General features: G+C 44.0%; 1 protein-coding gene across 2 annotated transcripts in view; it reads left to right on the top strand.

Annotated features, from left to right (window-relative positions):
- Positions 1 to 10,465, top strand: part of LAMC2 (laminin subunit gamma 2) — a 60,328-nt gene extending 49,863 nt beyond the window's left edge. For both annotated transcript variants that reach the window (XM_059674576.1, XM_059674575.1), the window contains 6 exons: positions 23 to 172; positions 703 to 817; positions 1,794 to 1,993; positions 4,092 to 4,250; positions 4,343 to 4,442; positions 6,839 to 10,465. In XM_059674576.1, the coding sequence (XP_059530559.1) occupies positions 23 to 172; positions 703 to 817; positions 1,794 to 1,993; positions 4,092 to 4,250; positions 4,343 to 4,442; positions 6,839 to 7,092 (978 nt within the window). In that variant the 3' untranslated portion in view covers positions 7,093 to 10,465. The remainder of the gene's footprint in view (positions 1 to 22; positions 173 to 702; positions 818 to 1,793; positions 1,994 to 4,091; positions 4,251 to 4,342; positions 4,443 to 6,838) is intronic.
- The last annotated feature ends 1,211 nt before the right edge of the window (positions 10,466 to 11,676 follow it).

The raw sequence follows: 11,676 nt of genomic DNA, 5'->3' as shown, positions 1-11,676 counted from the left end.
GACTTACTTCCTTTGCTCACAGGAAGAAGCAAAGAGGATCAGACAAAAAGCTGATTCTCTCTCAAGCCTGGTGACGAAGCATATGGATGAATTCAAGCGTGTGCAGAGCAATCTGGGAAACTGGGAAGAAGAAACCCGGCAGCTCTTACAGAATGGGAAGAATGAGAGACAGGTATCTTTTTAATGCACTCACTCAACAAACATGCATTAAATGCCTGCCGTGTGAATTAATATGGGGGGGGTGGTGATAGAAACTCTCTAAAAGATCATGGTACCACTGCATACAGAGGAAGTAACTAAGATATAGAGACCTTGATGTAATTAGCTCAACTTCACCCACTGAATCAGCCCTCAAATCTAGGAATAGGACCCAGGCCTTGTGGGTCCAATTTTGGTCCAGCTCTGTCAGCTAGCTTGGCTTCAGGAAGTATCCAGAGTTAAAAATTATGATTTGCAAAACTTCTTATCTCTGATAGTGGTCTAGAGTTGAGACTGTTCTCTGAATGGGATCCTTTTGGGTGATTGGGTTATAGTGTTTGCTTTGTCCCAGATTGTGCAGGGGTTTGCTCCAGCACCACTATACTCTCGGGTGAGTCACAGCACTCTGTTGTCACAAAGAGAAATGTGTTGAAACGATTTTGCTTGCAGAACGCACTTCCCAGGTATATTTACGCTCATCTTGTTGTCTCTGCCACTTTATAGCAATCAGCTCAGCTACTTTCCCGGGCCAACCTTGCTAAAAGCAGAGCCCAAGAAGCACTAAGTATGGGCAATGCCACTTTTTATGAAGTTGAGAGCATCTTAAAGAACCTTAGAGGTGAGTAGTTCATGGCTCCGGTCCCTTGAGCATTTTTAAAGTGCAACCATGACTTTGCTTTATTTTGAATCCTCATATATCTCGCTAAGTGATAGGTACATTGGGAGTATTCATAGACACATAATAAATAACTTTATAAAGGAAAAGCTTTCATTAATATTTGATGCAGGGGAAAGAATTGAGCTAGATGTCATAAGGCTTGAGTTCCGATCTCTGCCGGACCCTGTGACCAGGCTGAGCTGGCTGGGTGTCCATAAGCAAGTCACAAAGCCTTTCCAGACCCCAGCTTTCTCTTTGAAGGAAGAAGGTTAAGCTAAGTGACCTGTAAGGTCCCTCACAGATCCAACACCCAACTACCGTACAGATATGTTTCCTTTTCATTCTTGTTCTTGTAGCCTGGTTGGTTCCAGGATAGGTCAATTTGTTGTGATTATGGGGCAAGCTTTGTCACAGCATCCAGATCCCAGGAAATTTCGGTCTGTGCCTTAGAGCTTTGGTTAAGTTTCAGGCTTCTTCACTAAACAAAAACAAAACAAAACACACACCAAAAGAATTCCTCAAGACCTGGGATATTCTTCACAGAAAATCCAGCCCTATCCAACCCTCAACTGCTGTCAGTGGCAGCTTCGAGTTTAAGGCTCTGGCTTGAAACTTGGGGCTTCGAAGATCCCACCTGCTTCTGATTTGCTTTGGGGTCTTAAGATTCTTGCAGGGATGGGGACCCGGGTAGGCTGAGTGTCATTTCCTCCGCACAAAGGACAAATTATGGTCCTTTCAAGGCCTTCTTTAAGATGCTTTCTCCTGGATAAGAGAGAACAATAGCCACAACTCCCTCTCCCCATCTCGTTCCCAGGCAGTAATAACACTCTTTCTGGAATTTTTCTTAAAAACTTCAGCCCCTTCCATCTTCATTTGTAAGTTGGTTGTGTAAGTTTGTTTTCATCTTCAAGGTGATGTTTCCTTACCTTCATTTCAGAGTTCGACCTGCAGGTTGGAGACCGAAAAGCAGAAGCTGAAGAGGCCATGAAGAGACTGTCTTACATCAGCCAGAAGGTGGCCGAGGCCAGTGAGCAGACTCAGCAAGCAGAGGAAGCCCTGGGCACTGCTGCTGCTGACGCCCAGAGGGCAAAGGACGCAGCCAGGGAGGCCCTCGAGATCACCGGCAAGATAGAACAGGTAAAGAGAAATCGAGATGCTGGTCAGCATGAGCAGCTCCAAACACAAGGCTCAGGTGGAATGGGAAAGAGCATTCCAAAGCATTCAAGGACCCTTTTCACCTACAGGGCCCATGGTGGCTCCAGATCCACTGGGGCACCCCTTTTGTTGGTTGACTCACAGTCCATCATTGACTGGGTGCTAGAATCTTCTATTTTCAACTCCCTTTTTCGACAACACCATGAAAAACCCCCACACAAGATTGTTTTTATATAGACGATTATATTTGTTTCCCAGAGCTGCTGTAACAAAGTACTACAAACAGGATGGCCTAAAACAATAGAAATGTATTCTCCCACCGTTCTGGAGGCTAGAAATCTGAAATAAAAGTGTCAGCAGAGCCATGTTCCCTCTGAGACTCTGGGTAGAAACATTCCTACCTTCTGGTGGCAGCTGTCAATATTAGTGTTCCTTGATTTGTACCAGCATCGCTCCAGTCTCTACCTCTATCATCACATGGGATACTTCTTCCTAGGTGTCTTTGATTCTTCTTATTAAGGACACCAGTCGTATTGGATTAGGGGGCTCACTCTAGTATGCCCTCATCTTAACCAATTATATCTGCAACAACCCCATTTCAAATAAGTTCATATTGTGAGGTGCTGGGGCTAGGACTTTTTTTGGGGGACACACACACAATTCAACTCATAACAACGATCATCAATGTTTTGACTCAAGATTATGGCATTCTAGAGTTCTAGGTTCCTTGTCTCTGTGTTCTATGTAAGCTCCACTTATTTATCTTCCACTGTGGGCCAGGCTGTGCTTGGCTGGGCATATGGAGATGAGAAAGACTCACTCCTTCTCTTCCAGGAGCTTTTAGTAATGGGGAGAGATTAGTGACGCTTACAACCCATACATTAAGTGCTCCGCTAGGAGTGCTTCTCAGCAGAAAGAGAGCTTCATAGCTATTACTTAAGCATGACTCTGCAAAGCCGATGCAACTCTAGACTCTAGCCTGGAGCGAACTCTTTTTTTTTTTTTTTATAATATATTTTATTGCCAAAACCGGTTTGGCTCAGTGGATAGAGCGTTGGCCTGCGGACTGAAAGGTCCCAGGTTCGATTCCGGTCGAGGGCATGTACCTGGGTTGCGGGCATATCCCCAGTAGGAGATGTGCAGGAGGCGGCTGGTCGATCATCGATGTTTCTAACTCTCTATCTCTCTCCCTTCCTCTCTGTAAAAAATAAATAAAATATATTTAAAAAAAAAATATATATATATATATATATATTTTATTGATTTTCCACAGAGAGGAAGGGAGAGAGATAGAGAGCCAGAAACATCAATGAGAGAAAAACATCAATCAGCTGCCTCCTGCACATCCCCTACTGGGGATGTGCCCGCAACCCAGGCACATGCCCTTGACCGGAATCGAACCTGGGACCCTTCAGTCCGCAGGCCGACGCTCTATCCACTGAGCCAAACCGGCTTCGGCTGGAGCGAACTCTTGATATTTAGACTGGCCTTACTCTTGGACCACTTGATGGCTTGCAAAAATAATCTCTAATTTGAGGTCCCTTGAGGGTAGAGACCAACTTCATGTGCCTTCCTTATATGGCTTCTAACACAGAGACATCTGCAATTTGGTGCTTAATAATAGCTATTGAAAAAGATGTTGATAAGGTTTGTCCTAATGAAAACAAAACTCAAAGCTGTAGCCCATTCATTCTCTGTACCTCGTACTCAACTCTCTTGGGGAATAAAGTCATGCAAAGGACTAAGGCAGCAAAGGAACATGACAGAGAATGAGATGAGTTTCCCACCCTCTGTGTCATCCCAACTCGTTCCTATTGCATCCACCATTTGGTGAGCCGTGCCCCAAGAGGGAAGCAGTGTCTCAGTGCTGACCCTCATAGTCCCCAGGCACAGACCCCCAAATTAACTAGTTTGAGGCAGAGCTTTGGAAAGGGTGTGTCCCCATGTCTGACTCTCTCCTTGTTCATTTCAGTCTGTCAGGGCCTCGCTGCATCTGTATTTTTTCTGCAGTTGTCTTTGGAATGTTTTTGTGCCTCACCCCTCTCTTTCCTTCCGTCCCTGGCTCCTTTTCTTCTCCCAGGAGATAGAGAGTCTGAACTTGGAAGCCAATGTGACAGCAGATGGAGCCTTGGCCATGGAGAAGGGACTGGCCACTCTGAGGAGTGAGATGAGAGAAGTAGAAGGAGAGCTGGCCAGGAAGGAGCGGGAGTTTGACATGGATATGGACGCCGTACAGATGGTGAGTTCCCACAGCTTTCCAAGGGAGATCCTTTCAAACTTGCCAATATGGAAAACACCCTTCAAGACGAGTTTGTGTGTGTTTTTCCTTAGGTGATTACAGAAGCCCAAGGAGCTAATAACAGAGCCAAGAATGCTGGAGTTACGATCCAAGATACACTTGACAACTTGGACAGCATCCTACACCTAATAGGTAGGAGTATCCCCCAGCCTCCAGTCCCATACTCCATGCCTTTTTCTAGAAGACTAACCATGAGTCCCGATGAATGGGAGTCTCAACTTTCCTTAAGGGTATCAGGAATTTAGCCTTGTCCAGGCCCAGATACTGTACCTTTTCTGGACTCTCTGCTCGTTAGCATCTCTAAGATGGGTTACTGAGCACATTTGCTCTTAGAGGTGAAAGTCTCTAGGTCAAAGAGCTGAATGTTTATAGGGAAGGTAAATTGAAGCTCGGGTTGATTAATAATGTCTCATGGATCACAAAGTAAATAGTGGAGGAAGGATGTGAATGGCTTGGAAGTCCTGCTAAGGACTCTGGCCTTGATTCTGAGAAGCTAGTGGACAGCTCTAAGCAGAGGAATACTGTCATCACTGCATGTTTCAGACAGATCCCTGGGCGGCTGTGCAGAGGAGCGCTAAGGCGGGTTAGACGGAAGACAGGGTGAGGCTGCTCAGGAGATTGGTGAAGGAGCTAGGGAGAGAGATGATGGAGCCTTCTCTGAAGCAGTGGAAGTGGCGAGGGGGAAGCTTCTCCCCGTTTGGGAAGTCAAGAATCACTTGCTGACTCTGCTATGTGTCCCTCCTCAAACCACAGTTATACCTGGATGTGCGCAGCGGCGGCAACTCGAGCTGCCTGGTAGATAACCCAGAAGAAGTGTAAAGGTGGTAGGCCCAGGAGATACTGCAACATTTTAGGATGAAATAGTTTAGATGGCACGGTGTGGCAACAAATCAGGTTTCTCCACAGAACCGTCCAAAAGACATCTGATTTGAATTAAAATTCTAGATTTAGGTAGATCTGTTTTCAGGCCCCCATTTGGCCTGCTTGATCAAGCTTGGACTACAGCAGACATTCTGGACTAGGTATTTGATTAGACTCCAGCCACATTCTGGAAAAGGCCTAGTTCTACTTTGTTCGTTCCATGGGACAACTTTAAATAGAGTAGAAGCTACACTGTAACAAAAATGGGTCAGTCAGCCCTAACCGGTTTGGCTCAGTGGATAGAGCGTCGGCCTGCGGACTGAAGGGTACCAGGTTCGATTCCGGTCAAGGGTGTGTACCTGGGTTGTGGGCACATCCCCAGTAGGAGGTGTGCAGGAGGCAGCTGATCGATGTTTCTTTCTCATCGATGTTTGTAACTCTCTATCCCTCTCCCTTCCTCTCTGTAAAAAATCAATAAAATGTATATTTTTTAAAAAAATGGATCAATCGCCCTGAGTATCATCATCACCCTGAGAGACCAATATTATCTGTGTTGTTATCCTTATGGGTCTGCTTCGTGACCCCATTAGGGCCCCAAAGAGTAAAATACCCTGTAAGGGTAAAAAATGCGATCCAGTTGAGATTTTAGCAGCTTTGTTTAGTGTTCTGAACAAGGTCTCTTGGCCTCCAGCACTCCTGCTGTTTTGGAGTAACTCATGCTGCCTCCCCATGGACATAGTTATTTTGTCCCCAAGCTTACTTAACATTCTCTGCGTGCCATAGGGACCGACCCTGAATTCGTGATTTCTCTCCTGCCCCCGGTGAAGGATTGGTCCACTTTTGTGATGGTGTTGTTTCTACTCTATTTGCTCTGTTCAGTCCTGGAACAATCGCATTTGAATTGTTCTAGGTGTAATAAACTCATGCAGCCGAACACTGTCACTCAGCTTAGATATGTGAGGCCACCTGACCTTGACTTTGAAATGCCCAAGGGTAGCTCAAACCTGTTCAAGCCAAATGAGTTTGGCCTGGTGCCCTTCATGCTGATGTCACTTTTAGATTGCTTCGGGGTAAACATACCTGAACAAATGGGACTATGTTTCATATTGGAAGTAAACCAGTATCTAGCTAGAGTCCCACTGTTTCAGGCCAGAAGGAAATCGTGCATCATTTCCTACCAGCTGGAATCCATCCTCCGCATAGCAAAACATACCTTGGCCTCTCTGAAGCCCCAAGCCCAGCCAGTTTCTACAGGTCCTTCGGTGGGAAACGGCAAGATAATGCCTACGGGTGGTTCAGAAAGCATAACTAGGGGTGGATTCTGATCCTCGGAGGAGATCAGTCCCATATGACCTTCAGCCCCTATCTTTTCAGAGCATGAACTGTTGACCCTAACATCGAAAGAGAATTCCAAGCTTCATATTGCTTAACTGGAGAGCTCAGAATTAGACTGTTTACAACACAGTAACTATGCTAGTGCTCTCAGCACTTTTTCTGGATTATTTGTAATTTAAAATAAGCCTTTTAAAAATAAATGAATGGCACATTATTAGCTCTGGACAAGTGAAAGAAGAATTAGTTAAAGGGACAGAAGGGCCATGCAGGTTCAAGGGGATCTAACCCATAGCTTTTTTTCTGTTAAACTCCTTTTTCATTCCCTCCAATAGACCAGCCTGGCAGTGTGGATGAAGAGGGGCTGGTTTTATTGGAGCAGAAGCTTTTCAAAGCCAATACTCAGATCAAAAACCAGTTGCAGCCCTTGATGTTGGAGCTGGAAGAAAGGGCACGTCGCCAGCAAGGCCAACTCCGTTCGCTGGAGATGAGCATAGATGGGATTCTGGCTGATGTAAAAAACTTGGAGAACATTCGGGACAACCTGCCCCCAGGCTGCTATAACACCCAGGCTCTTGAGCAACAGTGAGGCTGCCGTAGTGATTTCTCAACTGAGGTTCTCGGGACACAGACCTCAGGGCTCAGGAGCTATCTCAAGTGGATGGGGTGGGATGTGGACGTCTGAACATGTTGAAAGGCATGCTCAGGTCAGCGGAACCTGATTCCATCCCTGAGACCTGGGCCAGACAAATGTCTTATTGCACCAACGTGATGCTATTTGCTTTCTGATGCTGGATAATGAGGCAAATAGCATTGAGTAGGAGACTGATCAAGGACCTGGATCCCAAGGGTAGACTGGATGGAAGGACAAAATGTACGGGCAGATGATTGCCTCAGAATAGGCGCAAACTGAGTCCTGGAGTATGGACAAGCGCTGCTGGGGGATAGCTCATTCATTCTTTGAGTAATGTGACCAAAGGAAAATATTTTAACTTGGCTCATGCATAAAATTCTTCCTAATGTCAGAACAGAGAGTGAAGTCCAGTCATACTTTGGCCAGTAAAATACTATTGACTCCTAGTGTCCAGTGTTCTTGTTGACCAAAGTTCTTCCCACTTGCCACCCAGTACACAAGCATGTACTCCACTTTCAAGCTGGAAGAAGAGAGCAGTGATGGAGTGAGGAGCTGCAAGCCTGGCCCATTTGGGGCAATGATGCCTGCCGTGCCCTGCTACCTTCAAGTTCCTCTGAACCTGAGCGTGGCATCTGTTCTCCTGATGATGCCACAGTATCACCCTATCAGCATTTCCTACTAGCAAAGCAAACACTGGGAATTCACTTTTGGGTTTCAAAGTAATAAAAAAATGTAACTTGGGCATTGAAAGAAGTACAATATCATCTAGAAGATGTATTAGTCCCAATTCAGTCCCACTTCAAACATTAAAAATTATTTGCACCCATGTGTTATCTCTCTCTCTCTCTCTCTCTCTCTCAGAGAATGTTCCTACTCACACTGGAGCTATATAAAAGTCACCCTTCCATCCATCCATCCTTACGACATATATTTATTGAGTACCTCCTGTATGCCAGGGGCTGGGGTACAATGGTCACAGTCTCTGCCCTCATAGAGTTGATTGTCTAGTGAGGAGGTTAGACATTCAAAAAAATAAATTTAAACTTACAAATCTGTTCGTCACAAGTGGTGTTTATTGCAATCACCCCCTGGTTTGCAGCCTCTTTTCTCAACAGGACATATGTTGCAAGACACTCCCTTGGGGGCACTTGGGTTTTGGCAAAGCTGAGACGGCTCTGGGTTGTGCACACGTCTTTGTATTCCAGCTGTCCCTCTGCCCCTTTCCACAACCTATTGCAACAGACCGTTGAGTCATGACACCAGTGGGAATTGCTGGAAAAGCCAGAGGCCCTTCCACCTCAGCTCAGAAGACGTGGGCACTGCCTCACCTCTGTATTTCGTTGGCTTTTCGGGAACATGTTTTTAATAAAGAATAATTCTTAGATGCCTGTGGTCAATTTCTAATTTGTTAAACTCTAAGCCTGGGGTGGAGGTTCCAAAACCATGGAAACTGAAACAAAACCACAGAAAGAGCAAGGAGTCCTAGAGTCAGCCTCCTTAAGTCCTTTTTCTGAGCATCTGTCTGGCCCTTTCCAACCACGAGAGTATTTTGTGAGATTTCACTGGCACTATCTCCTAAGCATGAAGAAGGATTTATTTTTGGAACACCCTGAGCAAGGTAGGGGTTATAATGAATATTTTTGTCTTTTTATTGGCTATAAAGATAAAATCAGTAGTTTGTGGTACATTGCTTTCCAATACATTAAAATATAATAAATTAAGATCTTGAATTGGCCATCTACCCAAGTGGCTGAGAAAAGGACTCTGCTCCTTTCCACCCTGACCCTCCCTGCCCCTGCCAGGTACAGACAGGTCTGGTCACTTTGCTTTACCTTCTGTGGGAGTGAACCGATAATCCTGTCTTGACACACTCAACCACATTGCTTTAATTAACTAGTGCCCAGAAAAGAAGGTGTATTCTATTAGATTAACTACTATATCACATAGACCTAAACATGTACGTAACTCAAACACAATAGATGTTTTTCTTGTTCCCATAACATGCTGAATGGGGAGAAAGTTGGTAGGCTGGCCCTCCATGTAGTCATTCCAGAAGCCCTGCCATTTATAACATGTGACTTTTAGGGTTACCCTGACAATCATCTCCACTCCAGTGGGTGGAAGGAGAAAAAGATATGGAAGAGGGAGACATATGGAAGGTTTTTGTGGGCCAAGCCTAGGAGGGGCTGTAAGTCACTTTCTCTCACATTCACATCTAACTTACCAGGGAACTGGGGAATATAGGACAATCTAAAAAGGGGAGAATGCATCGTTAGTGATTGGCTCTCTGTCTCTGCTGAGTAAAGGGCTAGGCAGTACATACAATAGGGAACTTCGTGAGGGACCCAATGACTTACTAACCAAGGAGCATGCAATCTTAAAAGACTCCTCAGTGGGATAGATTGTTGTGTCATAAGAATGTCTTCCTGACAAGTAATCCCTGAGAAGAGAGAAAGGCCATGTGACTCAGAGACAGCCTACCTGGGACTTAGCCTCTGTTGCCAGACTTGACCTGACCCTGCCATATTGAGGGAGCTTTTTCCTTCTGATTTCTCATCAGTACTTGTAATTTGTAGTGAAAACTTTCTTATACTTCGCCACTGAGAGTTTTCTGGAGAATTGTGCCGACGATAGGCAATTACTAGTACACGCATCATCATCTACTTTGACTCACAGGGATTTCTGTATGGAGATGGGAGTAGAAATAAAACTGCCCATGGACTAGAACTTCTTAGCAGATGTATTTCTGGTCTTATCCCAGGATGTGGTTTCCTTCCAGTACTCTTGGGAGGCTGGGGGAAGGGCAGGAAGATACTCAGTCATGTCCAATGTTTGGAACAAGTCTCAAGGACCAGGAATATGTTTATCGTGTCATCTTTCAATGTTTTGCATCGTCATGGCGATGTTATGGATTCTTGCTGTGGTTCCGTTTTCCCACCTGGAAAGCAGAGACTGTTGTTGTTTGTTCTCTGCGTTTGTTCCACTATGGACTACGTGAAACTTCCTAGGAAATTCCAAGATCTGAAGCTTATTTATGGGTCATGTGGGAAGAAATGTTAATGTGTTCGTATATGTTCATTCATATTTAAAATACCTATTTGACAAGTTCGTGAACGTTAGCAGATCAAATCAGTGTTTATACCTTCATTTAAACAAGCCCTCATCATTATATACTTTTAGGACAGAGAAAAAAGTATTTAGCTTTGTGCCAAAATAGCAAACATAAATACAAGTCATCAATTTACAAGGCGTTTTGAGCATCATTATCCTATGCCACCAAACTCACACGGATACACACGAAGCTCATTAATCTCAATTTTAGCCGAAACCGGTTTGGCTCAGTGGGTAGAGCGTCGGCCTGCGGACTGAAAGGTCCCAGGTTTGATTCCGGTCAAGGGCATGTATCTTGGTCACGGGCACATCCCCAGTGGGAGGTGTGCGGGAGGCGGCTGATCGATGTTTCTCTCTCATCGATGTTTCTAACTATCTCTCTCCCTTCCTCTCTGTAAAAAATCAATAAAATATATTTTTTAAAAAAAAGAATCTCAATTTTAAACAAAAAAAATGCTAAGAACTAAAATGATTTTTAAAAAAATAACCACAATTAATCTGACAAACACATAGCTAAGCCTTAACTGAGCTGACCTAACAGGAAATTACTATTTCACCTTCTGAATCACAGCTGGGATAAGCTCATAACAATCACCATTTAGACCTAAACCAGTACCGTGTGTATGTCACAACTAAAAATGACATTGAACTAAGAGTTAAAGCAGGATTGGGCAATTAACAACTTATTCATTTATTGCTTTTTTACATTGCCAAGACAATGTGTGAGTTTAGCAACTTTTCTCTTAAGATCTTCTATGCCAAAAAGTTATTTAAGTTTGTAATTTTTAGAAATTTTTATTTCATAAAGAACTAACTTCATTAAGGAGTCAAAGCTAACCAATACCAGACTATGCAGATTTAGATAGAATCTAAAATTTATTTTATTTCTTTTAGCTGAGAAAACTTAGGCACAATTCACAAAATTGCTAATGAATTCTTCCCTGCTTCTGACCCTTGGGTGTGTTTGTAAATACTTTCATATTACACATGTGGCATCAGCTAAACCAGGCAGAAAATCTCCAGCTCCAAGAACATTTTTACAGCTATTGTCACCTGTCAAGTAGGACTGTGAAGAAAAAGTGATATATACTGCAACCCACAGAGAAGATTCTAGACCAAGACAAGAGACTCCAGTAGCATTGTCTTCTTTATTAACATAATTGAAACATATTGCTGATAAAACATTCGTCTGTGACTATTCTAAGCAACAAAATTTCACTCAAAATATTTCACTGTGAAATGGTGTTGCAACTCGAATGTAGGTTTTGTGAATGAATTGGTTTCCATAAAGCAAATCTTGCTCTTAAAATGGCCAAATCAGTGACCAAAAAGTGACTCAAAAAAAAAAAAAAAAGAAAGAAAAACTTCCCCCTCCCCATGCCAATCCTTGAGACCTCCTGGATCCAGCTGCGTTCTGGGCCCTGGGAC

This window comes from Myotis daubentonii, chromosome 18, assembly GCF_963259705.1.
Source record: "Myotis daubentonii chromosome 18, mMyoDau2.1, whole genome shotgun sequence".
NCBI lineage: Eukaryota > Metazoa > Chordata > Mammalia > Chiroptera > Vespertilionidae > Myotis > Myotis daubentonii.
This window is presented reverse-complemented; position numbering and strand designations above follow the sequence as displayed.